The 22,278-nt window shown below is 36.9% G+C and overlaps 2 protein-coding genes across 2 annotated transcripts in view; one reads left to right on the top strand and one right to left on the bottom strand.

The window, feature by feature from the left end:
- LOC113678693 (protein cereblon) overlaps window positions 1-4,987 on the bottom strand; it is a 9,073-nt gene extending 4,086 nt beyond the window's left edge. The window contains exons 1-3 of the mRNA XM_027195593.2: window positions 4,579-4,987; window positions 2,137-2,283; window positions 1,979-2,034 (exon numbers count right to left, since the gene is read on the bottom strand). Coding sequence (XP_027051394.2) covers window positions 1,979-2,034; window positions 2,137-2,283; window positions 4,579-4,681 — 306 coding nt within the window. The 5' untranslated portion in view covers window positions 4,682-4,987. The remainder of the gene's footprint in view (window positions 1-1,978; window positions 2,035-2,136; window positions 2,284-4,578) is intronic.
- A 671-nt stretch (window positions 4,988-5,658) lies between these two features.
- On the top strand, window positions 5,659-21,319 carry LOC113678685 (pumilio homolog 2-like). The gene is given in 11 exon segments (XM_027195585.2): window positions 5,659-5,683; window positions 5,686-5,735; window positions 5,948-6,247; window positions 9,055-9,144; window positions 10,313-10,645; window positions 11,159-11,361; window positions 13,979-15,890; window positions 16,675-16,812; window positions 17,450-17,697; window positions 17,937-18,020; window positions 18,882-21,319. Coding segments are annotated over 11 exon segments (3,615 nt in total). The 3' UTR covers window positions 19,114-21,319.
- The last annotated feature ends 959 nt before the right edge of the window (window positions 21,320-22,278 follow it).

Genomic DNA, 22,278 nt, shown 5'->3' with positions numbered 1-22,278 from the left:
GCTGGGTCTTAAATCACAGATCACACTGATTACTAATCATTTTAAAAACCTTATTTTTCAAATGAAAGTGCTTCTAGTGTGTTGGTAAATCATGTCAATTGCTCACAATGCGATACATGTGATGATACACAAGCACAAGCACAAGCGCAAGCACAAGCGCAAGCACAAGCGCAAGCACAAGCGCAAGCACAAGCGCAAACCCAAGCATAGCAGCTCTTATTGGACTGTGGACACAGCCTCGACACAAATATAAATATGAGCACATGCACGAAGATCAGACTTTTTCCTTTTTTTAACTCGTGAATTGCGCGCATGCGCAAGAGCGAGTTATAGATACGATGTGGGGAATAGCATTCGCTCGCTCGCTCGCTCGCTCGCTCGCTCGATTGGTCGATTCCTGTAAACTTTTTTTAGATTTTAGGTTTTTGAGTACATTTGATAGTTTTTGGCGAGCAATAAACAGACGAAATGGCGACCTTTGTTGCTAAGAATAGTGGTGGGGTGAAAAAGAAGCCAATGATAATCTTAAAAGAGTTTTTTTTTTCGTTTTAGTTTCAACAAGTGGCGCCAGCGACTGGCAAGCATTCAAGGATTCACACTGAAATAACAGAACAACCTTCGTTTTTCATAAAATTGTAATTTACAATCCTTGAACTTGAAAACAATCCGAAGATTCATTGAAAATATCACTTACTGCGAAGCGCTCGGAGTTTACAGATGTTCAAAAGCTTTTTCTGTTATAGCGTGAGATTGAGGACAAAATTGATCATTACGTTTCGTCGCGTGTGTTTTTCCTGTGTGAAGCAACAAAAGATGCCGGCGACTGACGAAATAACAAGTTAACACGAAAATCAAATAACACTTAGACAAACAATTTTAGCTACCGATTTTCAGTGAATTTTTAAAGAACAATTTTCTTGTAAGTTTCAAGACAATTTGAAGATTCAACATACATACAACGTACTAAAATGCGAAAGTTACACACCACAAAATTGATAAATAGGCCTGAAATGAATTTCTATCTTGTTATTGATTATACGTTGCCTAGCACGTGACTTAAATCTACCCAGGCGGAGATCTAAAATGACGGTGGCAGGCTTGGCTTAGTTATATCACTCAAAACTCGTTCCCGTTTGTCTCATTTGATAAAGAGGGAATCGTTAATGTTTTCATTAAGACAGTATTGCCTTGATTTTCTAATATTTACAACGAAAGACAGTAAATTTCACTTTTCACCCACATTTACTTCCAACCTTTTCTTTTGAACCAGAAACAAAAATGATAGATGTTTAAAACACATGACATCATCCACCTTGTTAAATGTAATAGCATAATCATTTCAATTGTAATGCCTTCTTGTCCCAACGTTACTTTGTTTCTTTGCTACATTAGCGAACACTGAACTACTGCTCGTACTCTAGATGACAATCAACCACAAAATTCCCTAAACCAGATAACATTAAACATAATCTCAAAAATCATGTGTCAATTCACGAGTTTGCTCACAGAGCACTTTGATCCCCCCTGATTTTGCTTGTACTTGCATCAAGGCTGTTTTCACAGTGAAATAAGAGCTCTTGTGGTTGTGGTTGCATTTGTGCTTGTACCTGCACTTGTGTCTGCATTGTTGTACTCAACAACCAGGGTGAAAAAATTAATAATGAATAAAGGGGGAAAGTTTCTAATTTCAAGAAATTGTGGTGCTGCATCAGTTGAAGGTATAACAAGATCATTTGGTTTAATCAACTGAGTTGATAGTGTAAATTGGCAATGGTAAAGAGTTTCTAAAGCTGGATTTCAAGTGCTAGCCTTTTGCCACTCACTCTGATGAAGGGTTAACGCTCCAAATACCAGTTTTAAACTCTTTACTGTGGCCATTTACAACATCAATGAGGTTTGAGTTGTTGATTCTGTCAATTTGACATTGCATATATTTCTTTTCATAGACTCTACAGTGAATTTAACAATTTACACCTACCTCACCAAGACTTTTGATATTAGCTGATGTTACTGTTATTAGCTCAAAATGTTGACCTGAAAAATATATGGTCAAGCAGAAAATATGAAATTTATAACAAACCATGATGATTCTCTGTATAAAAAAGTTTGGTCATATAGGGTATCAACAACTCATACCATGAGGGTTTTTGAAGAGCTGGATAAGACACTGTTTCACCCCTAGAATAGTGTCATTCCTCTGTCGCAGAGCCAGTTTACTACCTAAATTGTTGAGGTTTGAAGCCACAGAGATGTCCTGCCCACACCGTCGACAAAGCAAGGTATCTGCAAATATACAAACTGTTCTTTATCAAGAGGGCTATGTCATGATGTAAAGTGAATTAGTTTCTCAAACATTATGAACTATTTAAAAGCATTCTGTATGACAGTTACAGCAGATCATTTTTGTTGTCTTTTTTATCAGCCTTCTTCAAAGCAAGAGGTGCTTTCATAAAATTGAACACATAAACCAAACCAGGGGGAGGGCATTTGAACATTTGAAGACTGGTTCATTCAAATTCCTGCTGTTCACCCCAAAATTGCACTGCAAAGCCCCAGTCAAGCACAATTTTTTTCTAAAAATTATTTGTATGATCAATAAATGTTGCTGAATTTAGCAAAGCCATGTATTAGTTTTTGGTGTCACTATTTGGTTTTTCCCCTGTAAGCATCATTCTGCGATGTGAAAATTTTCTTCTAAGCCATTTGCTCATGAAAACAGACTCTTTACCTTTTAACTACTCCTTATTTTGATTAAAAACATGTACATTTTGCTGGTTCAAATTCCCCATCCCACTCTGGCAAGGTTCCAATTCCTCACCCCTGTAACATAAATTTAAATTTATTTTGAGATTTTCTGTTAGATGAAATATGTACCATAAATGTTGCTTTCCTTAGATCATAGAATGGAACTTTTGAATCTGTACAATAAAATATGGGGATGTAAGTAAATTTTAAGGACACCCACTGTTCCCTGGCTCTTAAAAAAGGTATTGCTTATCTCTACTTAGTTACCATCATTATCACTTTTTTGTATGTAATTAATATAAGCAGCCTTGTTTATGGTTAACAACTGACATTGACATACACAAAAGTGCACCCAAAGTCACATAAAAGAGTAAGTCTTCATAATGTTTCCTTTTCTCTTTTTTTTAAGTTGAATAAGAACTTTAGGTTTTTGACCACAAAATTCATCATCACCCATGGTTGTCCTACCTCTGAATGTACTGAATAAACCCCCCCATTAACAAGTTGATCACCGTTGGAAAGTTGCTCATCAGATTTGAGGGTTGATGTGTTTAACAAAGAAAAAAAAGAAACTTGTCAGTAACTGGTAACATTCATCAGAGCCTATCAAGTTCAAAACTAGTCAGTTAATTGAGAAATCTCAAAATGAATAATGATTGACAGAAATTTATTGTTATTTTCTCAATAATAATTTATGGATTCTTTTCTTTTCAATTACAACTGTGATAAATGATCTTATCAATTTCCATGTTGTGGAGTGAAAATGGAATGGAAAATTTACTGTCACATCAAGGGTAATGATCTTTATAAATTAGTTTCTTCAAAATACAACACATGCAGGTGGGACACATACAAAATTAGTGAACTGTTAACACAAAAAAGAAGGGACCAATGAAAAACTATCAACACTGATTTAGAATTCAAACTGTAAACTTGCCTAATTACTAATTAACTGAAGAACACTCAAATTGATCAGTAATCAACATTATCTTATAAACAACAATTTGAATTTGCTATTACACTATGGCATATTCTTCATCCTTAGTGATGAATCTCTGGTTTGATTGAAGGAAAATTGTGTGTCCACAATTGAAATGGTGTTTATCACTCTTCCTGTGGCTGTGAACAGGCCAGGACCTGAGCCAAGGGTATGTTACTTGAGATATAAACTCAATACAATGAGACTTAGAAACTTGAACCCCTTTTACATTGGGTTTCTAGAAAAACAAACGGTATAATATACTGGGAAAATTTTCCTAAACCTGGATTTTAATTATGCAATTCCAGTATAATCATTTGCACTTTAGTTTATTATCATATGAACATGACAGTAAATCTGAGGAAGGAAAATAGAACGAAGGGGCCGCAAACTTGGAGTTATTGATTGGACAAGATTTCAGGGTGTCTTTCAAGTTGGTGAGGCCTAGCACTGCTATACAATCACAAGATACTTTCATCAGGGTAGTTGTGAAAATCGTGTATCTGTTATCTGAGCCCTTCCGTTGCAATGCAAAAGTACACGATTTTGATTTTAAAGCCCACAAATATCACTAAGATCAAAGTCAACTAATGATAAATAGTTCGAGAAGGAAAACAGGAAAGTGAGGACTTAGTGGATTTTACAGCTGGGTTTTCATTTGTAGACATGTGAAGGAAGGCAGATTTAAGATAAATTCCAACAAAAGGAGGTAATGTGCTTTGACGCTTACAATTTGTTCAAGTTCCATATCAAGAGCAACCACGCGCGCAAAAACACTAAAAGAACAACAGAGACCAAGTACGCACTCTTGCGTGACAGCTAAAATTTGCATGAAAACAAAGTGAAATATATACCTTGATGTTGCTGTATTTCCACAATCGTTGAAAACGCTACATCAACGCTTAAACATACTATAGCAACAAGAGCTAGGAAACGGTTCCAATGGTGAGATTTCATAGCAATGACCGGCCACCGTGAAGAGCTACGTGCACATTGCGTTGTAGACAGCTTCCGTGGTGAAAATTCTTTATGGTCAGCGGTTATAAAGACGCTGTTCGTATATTTCGAAAACTGACGATCATCGACGATCACTCGTGAAAGTGAGGCAATCGATTCGAACTATTTCACACACAACAGAATTTGCTGAGAGAGCTCATTCTACACCTTGAAACTGAAAAAAAAAAAAAATGAAATGACCAGCAAAGTTCAGAGAAAGCCACAATTTCCACCACAAACAAACAATTGGTGTTGGAGGACGAGATCGTGTGGAGGGATTAACAGCGACCATGTAAGTTAGTTCTTTGGTCTCGTGATGAACTCGTGAATTTTGTACAGAGAAGTATAGCAGCAGATGGAAAGAAAACATTTCACGGTATTTTCCTCTATAAGATTTCGAGATCATAAAATGTCTTGGAAGTTAATTATCTGTTAACTTTAAGTCAGTGAGAATTTTTCAGGAGAAATTCTTGCACTGCCTTTGTACGGCCTCTTGCAGTCCATTAATTATGGAAGTAGTTTTCTAATGAAAGCGCCATTCCAGTGACTGTTTATTTTGCATATTTTCAATGAGGGTCAGGCCGATAGTAAAATCACTTAAGAATCAACATGAATAGGACGATTTCCTTAGTGAAACACGTAGAGCTGCTCATTCGAAATATTCGCTCATGGCGTATAAAAATTTAAAGAACATTGCATTTTAAATATTAATTTCACATGTTCACAAACTGGAGAAGAAAAAACACAAAACAATGCTCTTAAGTTGATTTACCCATTTATTAAAAAGCTTAAGTTTTAAATAATTCTTGGTTAAAAAATTATTGTTTTGAATTGAACATGGTCGAAGGCTGAAAATTTTTTTTTCGGTGTCCTCTTTGCACGTGTGCAAAATCAACCAAAAACAAACCACGTGTTTACAATTGAGGTCCTAGGGACTCATGGGAATGTTCTTATCTGACAAGCCAGCGACGGCCATGCCAAGAATGGCCTTTCTTTCGTAGGCCTTTCGCATCCGGTTAGTTGATCGAGCATCTTTTGTCCTAGATCTGTGATGGAGAAGAATTTATGACGGCAAATGATTTTTGTTCACGTATTATCGGTTATTTCAGTTGCTGGATGTTTTGTATCCTGGTAGTTTTTGCAAACGCAGCAAGTCACACCCCCGTACTTTGTGTTTAGAACCAGTTTGCGTTCATTATTGACTTAAGAAATTTCTGTTCTATTTAGATCCGTCCAATGAGTTTTCCATGTGTTCTTGGCATGAACGAAGTTGGATGGGAAGATGGAGCGTACCACAGCAATGGTATGACTCCAAAACTTGTAGGACGCACCAGTAATGGTGGATCGAAGACGAGCAACAGTGGCTTCGAAATCGATGTAGGTGGCAAATCGAACGGTGAAGTGGCAAGTTACCTTTTCCAGCGTCAAGGAGTCGCAACAAGCTTTTCTAAAACAGTTTCAGAAAACGACAAAGGCAATTTTTCTGGCCAGCGATGGTCATCTGTTGGTGAAGGAATGTCAGAGCAGGTAAAAACCTAAGTCAACAGTGTTATTTTAGCTTGTGTATATGACCGAGTAGAATTACGGTGACTTGGTTCGTGCTAGGAACGACTAAGCATTCTTAAATGCAACAGCTACTTTTGTAGAGAAGTGATAAATGTTTAAATGCTTAGCTTTTGGTTGGTTTACCAAACGTATGGTTCCAGAGTAGGCAGTGCAGTTTAAGTGGATTGCAAAATTTCATTTCTGTGTTCTCTTGAGACATTGATTGTCGGCTTTAAGCGTTGTTGTAATAACGCTTAAAGCGTCTTCCCGAAATGTCGAGTAAATCTTTTTATATTTAACTTCTTATAGCACGATATTGTGGAGTGGAAATTTAAAATGCGCATCGCGAATGTTGTGAAGCACGAATTTTCCTGTCAGCTAAAGGCAAGAGCGATGAATAAATTTCACTATCTACTACAATTCTCTGCGTGAACTGCAATGTTGCGATATAAGCTTGCTGCTTAATTCCATCGCCAGGGTTTTACGCTACTGTAGAATGGAATATGCTCTCTTATTTTGTTTTGAAATATACGATCGACTCATCTCATTTTGATATAGAGTAAATTAGTTTAAATGCAATATCAGAAAGCTCTGATACGTGATCTAAAAGAAAGCATCGGTGATTCAGTCAAGTCTTGCATGTCGGGAAGCAGAGCAACCGTTTTTAAAATGAGTCAAAGATGGAAGTGAACACACTGAAGCGTTGTGAAATTCCATCTTAAACTTCTTGTCTAAGTTGTTTACTTGCCTCCATGGGCCTGCATTCCACTATTCATTGTTCAATTATTAGTGTAACAAATCAAAGCTATGGCCGGCCCTCAGCAAAACCTGTTTTATTTTTAACAACTGGACTGCTACATGCTTTTTTCCTTTTGTATATATTTATTTCCTTATTGCTGAATGTCAGTGATCTTGTAAGTCCTGTAGTTTTGTGTTTTCAAGGATAATGAATTTTTGGGGGTTTTGATAGATATCTTGCTTTGCACTCATTAACAAAGACATTTTTGGGAAATGCCTTCAGAGATTCTTTATTATCATCCTTGTAATTATTGTTTTCATCTAGAGACTTAGTTTTTATGACTGCTTAAAAATGCACAAAATAAATGTTATGGTTTTTTCCTTCTGTTTCACTTTCCTACTTTTGCCTCTATAGGCAGCAAAGTGCATGCAGCATTTGTGGTTTTTCAATTTCATTCTCTATTTGGAGGCAACATTAATGCCTTCTTTTAAACCTAAAGTACCAAGTAATAAGCTTCAACTGATGATTCAACCTTTTGATATCTATTTAGGCACTATCTATCTATTACTATCTAAAATCAAAGTCAGTCTTACTTGCCTGTCTGTTATTATTAGTAGACAGAATGATGCAATGGCTCTCATTAATGTAGGGTGCTTGTTTAAATACCAGGCCTTAGTTGTTTGAAGGCGGGATAAGGCTATCCACTGGATATATCTCTGTCCACTAGATAGCAAATTATCTGTTGGATAGCTTTATCCATCCTTCATAAAATTGCACTTTGGCTTTTGTGGTCAATTCTTCACGAGAATGAGCAGTATTCAGTGAGGCATCTGTAATGCAGGCACCTGACCCAAAAAAACATAGGAGAGATTGTTGAAGCCTGCTATTTTGAAGCTCTTGGGGTTTATGAAGAGCAAAGATAATTTAAATTTTGTGTTAAAAAATGAATCATTCTTGATGATTGTAGTACACTGGATGATGCTGACAACTCAACAATGATTTTACAGATGGGTTTAAAAATATTGAAATTTTCTGTTGATTTATGCTTTTTTATGTTTTTATTGAACATCGAAGAAAGCTGACTTCTTTGCTGTTGAGGTTTGGCTCTCTGGGCAAACAAACTTGAGCAAGATGGAGTCTCTATATTTTCTTGTGGGATACTCTTTGTGAGAGCCATCCTCTACGCCATTGTGCTGATTCATCAGAATGTGAAATGTTTAGAGATGAATCATCAAGCAGTAGTATGGAATGAAACTGAAAAAATGCAGCATTAATGTAAACATCACAAGTTGTTGTAAGAAGTTACTGATCCAAGAAGTAATTTGGCTCACAGGGCATAACTCTTTGACCCCATAGTGACTAGCATCCAGTTTCTCCCTATGACATTACACCTGGATTGCTCAGTAAGGTCACAAGAAGAAAGAAAATTAATGTCCATGAAATAAGGTCTTGATAGTCAAACAAACTAACCATGTCAGCACCCTAGGATATGTACACAGAACAGTATAGAGAATATGCATGCTGATGTTAGGGTGTAAAGGATTAGCACTATCATTAGCACAAGCATGTGGCCAATCAACATTTGCAACTGTAGTAACAATAAGACAACCAAATTTAAGTGGAGGTCTGCCAGTGTAAGGACTTTGAATTGATGATGCTCTGAAAAGGGTGGCTTCACTTCAAACCAATATTTTATAAATATGTGGTGTGTCAAGAATTTGAATCATGGCATGTATTGGGTCATGTTAAGGACAAGAGATGTGGTCAGCTGAATGATTTCTGCAAATGAAAGGGTAGAGAGATTATATTGACATTGTTGTATTTTGATGTTAAATTAAATATCTGATCTAAGCTTATGGTAGTTTTCTTATGCACATAGTATACCAACTCTAAAAGGTGAAGAAGGATGGTTCTAAAATGATTTTAATGATGCCGTTTTAATAAATATGATTTCAGTGGAATGAATATTTTCTTCATAATTTAAACCTTTCTATTTTGAAAATTCCCATTTGCAATTTTTGGCTGACTGCTCCAATTGTTCCTTATTTAGTCAAATTCCAAGGATGGGGAACTGGATGACAAGTTCCAGAGTTTGTCTTTGAACAACAATGAAAAGAAAGCTGACACACCAATAGAGGAGGTAATCACTATTTTTTCACTGAGCTTTGTTTGTATGTAGTATGGAATATTGTCTTGGTTTATTTCTCAACCAAAAGGAACACTTTTTTGTGATGTTTCACAAGTTTACAAATATTACTTCTTCATTGATAGTTATTAATTTCTGTCCCCTTAAGTCACCTTTTTTCATATGAGCTGCATGTAAGGATTGAATGCTTTTTAGTGTCCAATTATGAAAATGAGTTGTTAGAAAAGTTGTTTCTTCAATCAAAACACGCTCTTCTTCCTGAAAAATGACCAAGAGACTGTATTTAAGTACAGCAAAAAAGATTGATAAATTACAGATGTTCAAAATAATTATCTTTGGTATCTGACTTGAGCAGATCTTCAAATTATTTGGAAACCCACATTGTGTCTAAACTTTGAATGAATTTCTTAGCTTCTGTCTTCGTCTCCTTCCTGAAACACACTCTTAAAGATTTCAAGAGCGTCAATCAGAGTAGAACAGAGAATTTGGAAAGCAGATGTTTTTATAACATTCCCACAGTATGGCTGTCAAGGGGAACAGCTAACATTACCCTGGCTGCCATGCGATGATAACAATGCATATATTGCTTATGTGCTTAAGGCCAATCAAGCAATCTTGCCTTCAGTTTATTCCATGAAACTGTATGTGAGAATTTTTTGATTTAAGACAAAATCAATTTGTTTAATCCTGGTTTATCTCTTGTGAGATGCTGAGTGAGTTGTAATTTCAGGTCTTGTTCCCATTATTTTGTATTATAAGTTATATCTTAGCCTTAACTGTAGATTTCAGAAAAATTTTTGAAGGGCTTAATACAATTGGCAGGGATGAATCTGCTAACAGAGTCTCTACCATGTGACATATATCCCAATCGTGGGTTAAGTTTGCTCAGTTAATCTGCTGGAAGCCTTGTTATGTTTATTTCTCAACCCTTCAATCCTCAAGATCTGATTGTTAATTCTCCCCTCTAGCTGCTTAACATTTCGTTTTAAATTAGTTGTGAGAACTTGATGTTAAATCAAGATAGCAACTTCTACCTGATAAGTTTGAATATCCTCATTACCTGTCTGCTGATTAATGTATGGATATTTTAGGGAGTAGTTTTAGGTGAATCACTTCTGGGAGTTCAAGGGTTAAATAAATGTAATCCAATCATGTTTTGCAGATTGCCTCTACTGCAAAAAAACTTTGGGATGTTCAAGACTCTGGTGAGGAGAATCAAGGGGGGATGACATCTGGCATTTTTTTTGGTGAACAGTGGAGGGAGACAGCCTGGGGGCCATCAGTACCTCATATGGCACAATCAGAGCATGCTGTGTCTCAGCCAATTATGGTGCAACGTCCAGCCAAAGGAGGAAATTTCAACAACCCTTCAGAATCACAGAGTGTTTTGTCGCCCAGATCAGCTGATGGAGTTGGGCTTAGCATGGTTGAATATGTTCTGGCATCATCACCTGGTGGTCAAGAGTTAGATGCTCAAATAATTAAAGCTGGATTTGTATGTAATATTTCTATATCATGTTAAAGTGACATTTAATAAGGGTATAGGTCATCAGTTAAATGAAATAGACCTTAAAAAAAGTGTTAGCTCCCCAATTTTGAACTTGTGATATCCATTTTCAATTCATTTAAGTGCTGTTTGATCTTGCAGTATAATGACTATGAAAAGGCTGTTGATATACCTTGCATCAAGTATGCATAAAGATTGTTTTGGTGCAAATATTAAACTGATATGCAGATTGCTTGATTTTCAATCTTGATGGTACAATCAAGGGAGGATTAAGGCAAATCTCAGCAGCATAAAACTCTAAATTTTAATCTATCAGGAGTCAAGGAGTCAGGCAATCAGGCAATGATATCCTAAAGGCAAAGAAATGGCTTACTTAGCCAGGAATATGTTGGCTAGTTACAAGAAGGTTTTCCTTAAATTCTTCATAGGAGTATACAACACTAGCTCAGGTTGTTTTGCCTTACAAGGGAACAAACCATCTTATGTCAAGTTATTTTACAGGGAACATCTCCATCGTCTGATGTTTTGTCTGATAAAGGAACTAAATCAAATGGAGAGAGCAAAGGAAGCAAGGGCGGATCTCCCTTTGAGGAAGGTGCTGGAGATGAAGTTAAGCATGCCCTTCAGGAGGAGCAAGGTCATGATTCCCCAACACCTACCGCAAAGCAGAGCACAGAGGATGACAAGACATCTGCCTCCTTTAGGTATGTGAATTTTTTTCTTCAAGGGCCATGCACATTTGATTTAATGTTACTTGGGTAACATTTTTGTAGCTTACTGCCTAAAGAGGCATAAGCTACTATGCTGTCCTTCTGAGTGAGTGAGTGTGACAATAGAATCTGAGCCCACAATGAACTCTGCTGATTTTGATCCAATATTCCCCGATCTTAACTCCTTTTTGTATCTATGGACTTCTGTGAAGTGGTAGATACTATGCTATCCAGAGTGTAAGTCCTTCAGTATGTCCATAACCTGTGGATAATGCTCGGAATTCAGTTCGGTCTTCTCTAATATTGTTCGATTTTCGTATCTTGCATTGGCGATTTGTGATTGCTCTGTCTGTTCAACTGCTTGTCTCTTTGGGTGTCAACATGTATGGCTCTGTATCCATTGATACATATTAAGTATCTGATGGTATTTAGTATCTCCTGGCCATGTTCATATGACATTAGATGACCACAGCTACTGTGCTGTGCTTCCTAGGTGCTGACAGTGCTATTGTCATTCAGCCCTCATTTACATTACCAAATTCAAACTTGAAAGGAAAATGAATTGAATGTGGCAGCTTTAGAGGGAAAAAACTTTTAAACCTGATTAAAGCTCTTTTGTGCCACCTATAAAAGTAAGTCAGTAGTCTCAACTCAAAATTCACTTCTGGAAACTCTCAAGAATCAAGTAACAGAAATCCTGTTTTGAGTTTTAAAGCTTAAAGAACTTTTTGGTGTCATACCTTAATTTTATGCAGACAAACTAGTTAGTTTTCAATGATTCTGCAGTGATATATTTCTTGTTGAAGGTGGTCAAGATTGTCTTGGATAAGTGACTGTAGTGTAAGCTGAAACAGGAAAGGTGTAAATAAAGAAAAGTTTCAGTATGGCAGAGAACTTAGCTATGTAGGAAGTATCTTTCTGAGCTTGTTGCTTAAACTGTTAAAGTAATTAGAGAGCTTACTTTTAGATCAGCAGTAAACTGGTTCAAGCCTAGTTGTAATGGAAAAAAGACACTTAATATAGAAACTCTAATCTTTGTATTGGGCAGGATCCATGCTGTTAGGATTTTTACCCATTAGTTAGGCATAAGGTAAAAAGCTTTAAGTGAACAATTAGTTGCATGAAAATTCCTTTCTTTTCTTGTCTGAAAAGCCTGGAAACTCCATTTGAAAGTCTTGCAACTTGACTTGAGCCTCAATCCTTGAAATTATCAAGTTATTCTCCAGAATACCTTGACCTTGGCATTGCAGAACTTTAATAATTAATGCAGCTCCAGCAGCTCATTGTTGAATCGAGTTTATGATTTATTCATAAATTTTGTCTGAATTTAATTTTCTGTAAGACTTTGAGTTGAGGTTGCTAGAAACTGGTTTTTTCAATATCTTTGAAAATTTTTAGAAGTCCTGATAGATGGACAAATGTAGGTTTGAAATTTTCTAAAACACAAGCATGGCTTTCAACTTGTGACGTTTGCAAGTCAATTTGCATGTGTAGCACTATAAGGTATGCCTTCTAGTCACCTGTTTCCTGTTTCATCAGAATTATAGTTTTAGTAGATGGTTTGTTTGCAATAACATCATTTGCGGAGGAATCTCGTTAGGGGAACATCATTAAAAATCTTTTGAACTTTTGAGTTCCAAGAATATCTGCTCTCTCAAGGGCAGCTGTTTCAGTTAGGATCATGCTTCTTAACCTGATTGTCTCTGCAATACTTATTTTTTTTGTGTTAGCATAAGTCTAGAGGGGTGTTCAAATGCTTTTTACATCATGCATTCTAACAGTGCACTTGTACAGATTGGAAAAAAAAAAGAATGAAAAAGTTGGAGTGAGTTTAGTATTGATCATTGACAAAGATTGGTGAACAAGATATATCTGTTGTCCCAAATATAACTTGAGTGAAATATTGCACATTATTCTCAAAGTTACAGAAAATTTTATGCATTTTAGTATTTTAAATTGTTCACACTTCACATTATTCCCAACCTTCTCTCCACCTCCAAAAGAAAAATGAAGAAAGAAAATTCATAGATTTTTGTTTGGAGGTTACATGGGATCAGCAGTTTGCAATTGTGCAAAGTTTTAAAGGCAGACAGTTTCTTTGGAGAAATTCTAGAAACATGACATGGAGAAAATGTATGCAAAACTTCTGGCATATGCAGGGTACTATTATGCTTGTGATTGTTTTTGGGATGAGTAATCTTTAGTTCTTGGCAATTAAATTTTAGTGACAATAACTTAGTTTTCTGTGAGAATTGAAACAAACCACCACCAATAACAATAAACCCTAACCCTAAATTAATAGTTATGGTTTTTATTACTTTACCTCAGTGTCAAGCAAACATCTGGTACCTCTTTTGTGTTGGGAATAAGACATCTGCAAACTGACTTTCACATGAAGAGAGCGTGCATGAAGAAAGCTAATTGCCTCTGAAACCCTGGTGATTTTCCAGAATTTTTCAAATTGTGTCAAAAATTGTCTTTGATTTGCTCCTATTAGTTTCCTAACTGTCGTTTCCCAGGTTTGAATCCTGAAATTGATGGTTCTTGCTGGTCAGAAATGCATGAGGAGATAAGCAATTCCACATAACATTTCACTTGTTTCTTTTTTTAGCCGAACTCCTGGCAGTAGACAACCATCTCCTACTTCAGGCCCTCAACATCAAGATGCTCAGCAGACCACCCAAACACAGCTGCCCTCACAGCAACCACTGGGTCAGAACAAAGCCAAACCCTTCAAACAGTCTGATGCTATGGAAGATATTGTCACGCCTGTGGCATTAATAGATCCTCTGGAAAGTGTACCACTGGAGCAACTTTCATTTGCACCCCAGAGAGAGCCTGTGGTGGGTACTCCTACAAGTCCATCAGATTTTGTTATGGTCTCTGGAGCATCTTTACAAAGCCATAATGCTCCCTCTCAGCATGGTCAGTCACTTCACTTGACACAACATCAGTTGGCATTAGCAATGGCTGCTCAACAACAGCAACAACAGCAACAGCAACAACAACAGCAACAACTTGGATTGCAGTCTGGCTTGCAATCCACTGGTATTGGCCATCCAAACCCATACTTCATCACAGCACCACCATCCCAAGATCCATATGGTAATCCTTCACTTGCTGCAGTCAGTGGCGGTGCCCATCAGGTGGTCCATCCTCAATATGCAGCTTATAGTGTTCAACCATGGGGTGTGTATTCTGCAGCTGGAGCATCAGGTACAGGAGGATACCTTCAACAGCAACAACAGCAACAACAACAACAGCATGCTCAGCTGCTCCGCTCTAACTCGGGTGGGATGACTGGACGGCCTATGCAGGGACAGGTGGAGATTATTGGGACTCCGCCATCACACCAGCAACAGGCAATGGCTGCTGCATCTTCTGGAACTAACTACCAGCTAGTAGCTCCAGCTGGGGCAGCCCCTTTGGGACTAGGAACTACTGCTTACTATGATCAGTCAGGGAACTTGGTGCTAGGGAATACACAAAATGTTAACAATATGGCAACAGCACAAATGGCAGCTAGTCAGATGGGAGCCCTCAGAATGGTATCACCAGTAGTGGTAAATGCCCAGAATGCAGGTGCCAATTCTGTCACTGGAGGACGACTGGGAAATGCCAGCTCAATGGGTGGTGCGTCAACATTAGGGCTGTTTGGACAACAGCAGCAACAGCCACAATTGAATAGCAGTGCTCTGGGTATGCTGGGAGGTGTTGTGGGAGGCTCGTCTGGAGTTGGGGCTGTTGGTACCATTCCAGGTGGAGGAACTAGAAGAGATTCTATGAATGCTACTGAATATGGCAAACGAGCAGGAATCACCCAGTACTATACAACCCCGGGTGCTGTAAGCAGCCTTGCAAGTTTGTCAATCTCAGCACAACCATCTTACAATACTCCCCAGGAGCTGCCAACACCTCCTCTTCTTTCACAGGGACAGTCAGGGTTTGGTGGTCAGTCAGCATATGGCGGACAGTCAGGCTTCACTGTAGGAAGCCCCTTATCCAATGGACTCTCTCGTTACATGCAACTTGCAGCTGCTCCCAGAGATACTCCTACAAAATATCAGGGATCACTTGGTGGACTAGGTGGAATGCAATATGGCAGCTCAGCGTTAGGTGTTGGTAGCTTTAGAGGATCAAGAGGTAAAGAAACAGGGAGAAGTAGGCTTTTAGAAGACTTCCGTAATAATCGCTATCCCAACATCCAGCTGCGTGACTTGGCAAATCACATTGTGGAATTCTCACAGGACCAACATGGTTCAAGATTTATCCAGCAAAAATTAGAACGTGCTTCTCCTACTGAAAAGCAGATGGTTTTTCATGAAATCCTCCCAGCTGCTTACAGCTTGATGACTGATGTGTTTGGAAACTATGTTATACAGAAGTTCTTTGAGTTTGGGAGTCCTGAACAGAAGCATCACCTTGCCAACTGCATTCGGGGACATGTGCTGCCTCTTGCCTTACAAATGTATGGATGTCGCGTCATACAGAAAGCATTGGAGTGTATTTCTCCAGATGTTCAGGTATGTTAACCCTCAGTGAACACGTACTGTATTTCTACTAGAAATTTACATCTAAGGATCAGGAAATTCACTCAGCCACAAATGGTGCAATATTAGTCTTAAATTGAAGTACTGAAATATAAAAATATCTTGTACAGTTTTGTGAAGTAAATTTTAGCTGTGCTGAATCAAAGCAATTGTGAAGGTATGATTTGTCCTTGAATTGATGTCCTGATAGATGGTGAGACACAAAGGCACTTATTTAACTCTTTAACTCTTTAACTATCATGAGTGGCCAAGACAGAATTTCTCGCTACAATATTAATAAAATATCTAGCAGAAATGAGGTGAGAACAGAGAAAAATATCAATTAGGGGATTATTAGGTGCTCCAATACCAAATTCCCAAACTAACATTATAAGAATTTTATGGTAGACAGTAAGGGGAATTATTCGTGTGATCTTGCAAGTGAAAGGGTTGAGAACTCTTATCCCTTTCCCTCCCCAGATCTCTTTCTTAATTCTCCTGACTGTCTGCTAAACAGTTCTTGTAATGCAAGTTTGGAGAATTTGGTGCTTGATCAGCTAATGATCCCCTCATTTATTTATATATATATATATATATTTTAATTCTCATACCTTGTCTACTTGATATTAGTCCAGTCCTTGTTACAGATGTACAGGTTTGTCCTTCCTCTTCTGTGTCACACAATAAAATATGTGTGAATATGTCTACCAGATGGGGTCAACAACACATTGTCTGTTTTAAATAGCTATGTTAACTTATGGTATGTTATGTGTTGTAGAATGATCTGGTCAGAGAACTGGATGGACATGTGCTGAAGTGTGTCAAGGATCAAAATGGGAACCATGTAGTACAGAAGTGTATTGAGTGTGTTGACCCATCTTCTCTTCAGTTCATTATTGGAGCTTTCCAGGCACAGGTATTTTGTAGATACATTTTAAAAACAGTTGTTGCTTCAATTGTCGGTATGTTAATGTCTGTGATGATAAAACATGCAGAAAAATTGTTGTACAAAAAAAACTTCAAGTTAACAGGATCTGTTAACCTTTGGCAGCATTCATTGCGCAAAGGTTAGTGGAGTGGAGTGGAGTGGAGTGGAGTGGAGAAAATTAATGAAGCATCCCAAGGTTTAACCCTGAAACCCCTAAGAGTGACTCACATCTAATTTCTTCCAACAATATCATCCCTGAGTCACACATTAAGGTCATGAGAATAAAGTTTTGATTCCAAAGTTCCTACTGTGTATTTGTTTTTTTATTGATGGTGATGTTTATGAATAAATCTCTAAGTTAAGATTGTTAATTGTTAATGCTAAGTATTGGGAAAAGCAAACAATAGGGGGACTCTAAGGGAGCCTTTTCCAGGATTCTATTTTTCTAGAAAAAAGAACAAGAATAAAAGCATAGTTTCTTTTTGTAAGTTTGCCATTTGCGACTTCACCAAACAAATTTTTTTCTTGGTTCTAAATATTCAAAGTCAATTCTCCATGATACCATGAAAATGACTATCAGTGATGTTACTTAACTTGTGGATAACTCATTGTTCCATAATTGCAGGTGTATGCCTTGTCAACTCATCCTTATGGATGTCGTGTGATCCAACGTATCCTTGAGCACTGCATGCCAGAGCAGACATCACCAATACTGAATGAGTTACATCAGCATACAGAGAGACTGGTTCAAGATCAATATGGTAACTATGTGATCCAACATGTCTTGGAACATGGCACACCTGAGGACAAGAGCAAGATTGTGCATGAACTCAGAGGCAACATACTGAATTTTAGCCAGCACAAATTTGCCAGGTAATTTTGCTTTTAAGAATTATCTCAAAGCTGAAACAAAGGGGGTATCCATAGTAATTTCTTCAAGTAACAAGCACTAAAGTTATTTCAAGTTTGAAAATACTGAAAAAATCAAAAATCAAAAAATGAACCGTATGTTTTATTTATTACCAACAGTACTCAATTTTTTTCAAATCTACCATATTTCACAAGTTTAGAAGATTGACTGTCTCTTTTTCCTTTTCTTTTTTTTTTTTTAGCAATGTGGTTGAGAAGTGTGTTACTCATGCTTCACGTACAGAAAGAGCTATGCTCATTGACGAAGTTTGCAGCAGCAGTGATAAGTAAGATGCAGTGTTTTTTTCAATTTTCCTTAGAATGTCAATAAATATGTGCCCCTAAAATGCTGTTACTTTGATCTTTTTTTTTTTAAATTTTTTTAAGCAAATTCTGATGTAATCTTTACTTTGACACTTGATCAGTGTTTGCAAGGCTGCAACTTCTTTAAAACACAGATATTCATGCCTGTATGTTTTGGTGGAAATTAACAAATTTGTACTTGATATGCATTTTGTTTGGTTTAGAAAAGAGAATTTTTTATACTTAATAACTTTGGAAATGTCTTAAAGGTTGTTCCCAAACATATTTTGTTACTTCTAGTGAAAAATTTTTATTTCAGTATTTGCAGAAGGCGGAATGAATATTTGTGAATAATTGTCAAAGTAATTATCAACAACATTCATTGAGCCTGAGGCAAATAATTGTTTTAGTATAATTGCTCAGGTGCTGCTATGCTATGTTGAACCATTTTTTTGCAATAGCTTTGATTACTTTTATTAAGATAAGCAGCCAATTTCCATTTGAATTTAACAGGTTTATTTAATTCAGCAGACAAAAGCTCAACATATATTTTGAAAAGTGGTATGTCAAACTCAGCAGCATCTTTTGCACTCCTTGGAATTGAATTTCTATAGCAATTTTAACTTCCTCTGTAACACTGACGAAATGTAAGGCAACCATTTTGAAATTTAGTGCTCTCACTATAATCATCATGTGCTAGATGATTATTGAAAGATGATGCAATCCCTGAGCAATTGAACTGAGTGCATCTCTATAATCACTAGAGCAATAATAACTTTCTGTAGACTTGCTACTTTGGGAAAATACATTGATGTTTAATTCTTGACATGACTTTTTATGTTTAGTGCCTTGTACACTATGATGAAGGATCAGTTTGCAAACTATGTTATTCAGAAGATGATTGATGTGGCAGAACCACCTCAACGCAAGCTGCTGATGCACAGGATTCGGCCCCATGTGGCAACATTGCGCAAGTACACTTATGGAAAACACATTTTAGCCAAGTTAGAGAAGTACTACATGACAATGAAACCAACACCAGATTTCCTCCCTTTGACAAATGGTCCTTTGCTTTAGAAACATACTTGGTTGAAGGCACCCATTTTCTGTTTGTTTGTTTGTTTGTTTTTTTTTTTGCTTAAATTTTTTGGAGATGTTTTTAGATTTGACATCATGAATATAGATCTATTGATACTGATCAAAACCTTGATTTGGTGAAATATTTTCATTCTTATGAAGCTGTAAATTTCCTTGTAAAACTGTAAAGAAAATCCTTTCTTATAGGTGTTGATCTTGTATTTTACTCAATTTAAAATCTTTTGTCTCCAAATCAGTTCTCATTATTGACGTTCTCGGTTCAATTATTGAATTTTATGCATTGAAAAGCTTCATCTGTGTGTCAACTGTACCAATGAATGCAGTTAATTTTTTTACCTGTAACTGTATAGGTAAAACGTAGTTGTTGCGTCTTTTTGATCAAGGGCAGATTGATGGTTGAATTTTATCATTTCAATGAACTTTTAGTTTTCTTAAATGGAATAGCTATCATTGATGACAGTTACATCTTAAATGTATACATTTGCTTAAGTAATAGTTAATAAAAATGCTAGGTCCGATAATTGTAGTATTTCCTTCCGCGTGGGAGGTAGATTCTTTTTGGTAGATAGATAGCACATGCATGTTATGTTAATAAACAAAACTCATTAATTAGGAAAAATTACAGGCAGTCAAAGCCAGAGTCAGCAATCCTGTTATTTTAAGTGGGTTTCTAAGAGCTGTGAGTGTCCATCCCTGCAGTATAGATGTGTTACTGTGAATCAAAGCCTGCAAAGATTATTTTAAATTTTGTTAGGTAAATGTACAATTTACCATTTTTGGCATCTGTTTTGACATTTAGAAACGGTTAATCTTTTACAAGATAAATTGTTTCCCATACTAGTTTGCAAAGGAAGTACATGCCTGTCAATGATTTTTCTGTAGTTTTCAGGTTGTTTGCAAAAGATAAGAGTGAAAATTATGTAAAGTATTTATTTGACGGGAAACCCAAGCCCATGTATGTAATATTAACAGGAAATTGCTTGTACTTTAGGTTAATGACTGTTTGTTGGTAGAGGTTTCAATACTTTCACTGAAATTTCATGAGGCGTATTCGTCTATTGTTTCTTAAGTTGGAATTCCAATAGTTTCAACTAGAAGGTTGTTCCTTCATACTTAAGAACTTTTTGACAGTTGTACATGTTTCACTTACTGAAGCAAAAATGCTGTGACCATATTTGGGAAAGGGAAGGTGTAGCCGTCTTAGAGCGTTTTCACTCGCGTGGTGAGCAGCCTTGTAAATTAATTGGAAGAGAAGAAAGTGTTTACCTAAAAAGAGAGTTCAGATTATACAAGACTGACTTAGTGTACCAATAACAGCCACGTGGGGTCGGCCGGAAGCGATCTATAGGTTAGGGCTATGCTCTTCCCTTGCTTTTAGAAAATATTTTTTTCGAATTCTCCCCACTATTGTATTGTCTAAGGTGAATAGGCGAGGTAATTAGCCACGTGTTGTAACATTCAAGTTTCTATGTTTTGTAAGTATGTATGTGGATTTAATTCAGGTGGCAAACTTCTATATATTTGATTCAAAGAATTGTAACAAAATGTAAACTGTAACATTGCAATGTTTTTAAGGCCCTTGTAAGGAAATTCCTGTACATTCTGTACATTTGTAAATGGCCACTGGCGAGAGCTGCATTGATTTGTAACCAGCACACTGTATAGATAACGTAAACATACTTGTAGCGGCTATCGCAAGTGCAAGTGTTCAAGTGTTTTCATAAACGTTTCGGGGTCCATGGTTTGGATGTTCAAAGGTTGATTATCAGATACTTGTACTTGGGATGTATGTCGCTGGACAGAGCAGTTTTGCTTCGGTAAATATTTCGTACCACTGTTTATATGTATTCAGAGATATTAAACACTATCAAAACAACAAAGACAAATATATTGTAAGGATAATTTATCATTTCGATCAAGAGCGCTTAAAACTTTTTGCCGTTTTAGGTTTTAGGGTAATTTTTATCAGACTCGGTTTTCCTTTTTTTTTTTTTGGAGTCTCACGGTGTAATGAAGCAGAAAGGGTTGGTGTTTTTGTATGTTTCTGTGTAAAACTGAACAAGTCCCGCCTTGTACAATGTGTGCGGTTGTGTAGAAGTATGTAAATGATGTAAAGAAAGTAGCCTTTTCAATTCCTGTATTAAAATTTAAAGGTGGTTGCACAAATAAATGATATTGTTTATCAGTTTTGTTTTGACTTCTTTGTTGAAAAGAAATCTCTGTTAGGTCATTTTTAAAAAAGTCGCCTCCTTCACAATCAATCTATCAGATGTCTCCTTATGTAATTTACTTCCTAAATACCCACGTTCTTTGAGTTCTACGTCCTTTTTCTCGCATCTTTGGCGGGAACCGATTTAACTTTTTGATATTGCAGAATACCTATAGGCTGATAAAAAAATGAAATTCGTTTACTTTTCTCTTCAAAGGCGTGGCTCAAATACCACGTCGATCAGGCGTAATTTTGGTGAGCGAGTGCTAAGTATTTTCTTAACGAAAATTATAACCGCCACCTTTGGTACAGAAGAGGGCTTCTTGTATGAATATAGTAAATCCAGAAATGGATAACTACAACATAGTAAGCGGTCATATTACAAGCGATGCTCTGTGGGAGTAAGGCGAGGTATTGTTACTAAGAATTTGACGGTATTTTTTAATTCCTAGAAGCGACCGTTAATACTCCCATACAAACTCATATAATTTCCCCATGACTCACATTTCGCAGGACGGTCATTTCACAGCACGGTCATTTCACAGCTGGAGCTTGGGCTGCCTGTGGTCTTAATTTTCAACCTCAGCTAAACGAGCAACCACGAGGCAAAATTAAGATTATTGACTTACTATGCTTTATGCACATGCTTTGCGCAAACCAGATTCAGCAAAACAAGCGTTTACGAAACAAACGCCCTAGTGATGATTTCGTGTTGGGTCTTCAGCGGACGGTGTGTTCGTAGAAACTGAAGGAGCGGTACACAAAACACGTCCTTTAAAACTTCTAAATGATGGTAAAAATTACCTGCTGACCTAAACACGACGAACTTCTCACTATAGCAACGAGGTATCATGCAGGGCATTCACCATTGCACTGATTAGATAAACCCACCGCGATAAAGTTTTAGTGTTCTTAGTGTGCGTCAGTGTTGATTT

This window comes from Pocillopora damicornis, chromosome 1 (genome assembly GCF_964200805.1).
Source record: "Pocillopora damicornis chromosome 1, jaPocDami1.2, whole genome shotgun sequence".
NCBI lineage: Eukaryota > Metazoa > Cnidaria > Anthozoa > Scleractinia > Pocilloporidae > Pocillopora > Pocillopora damicornis.
Note: the sequence above shows the minus strand (reverse complement) of the source record. Positions and strands in the feature narration are given on the sequence as shown.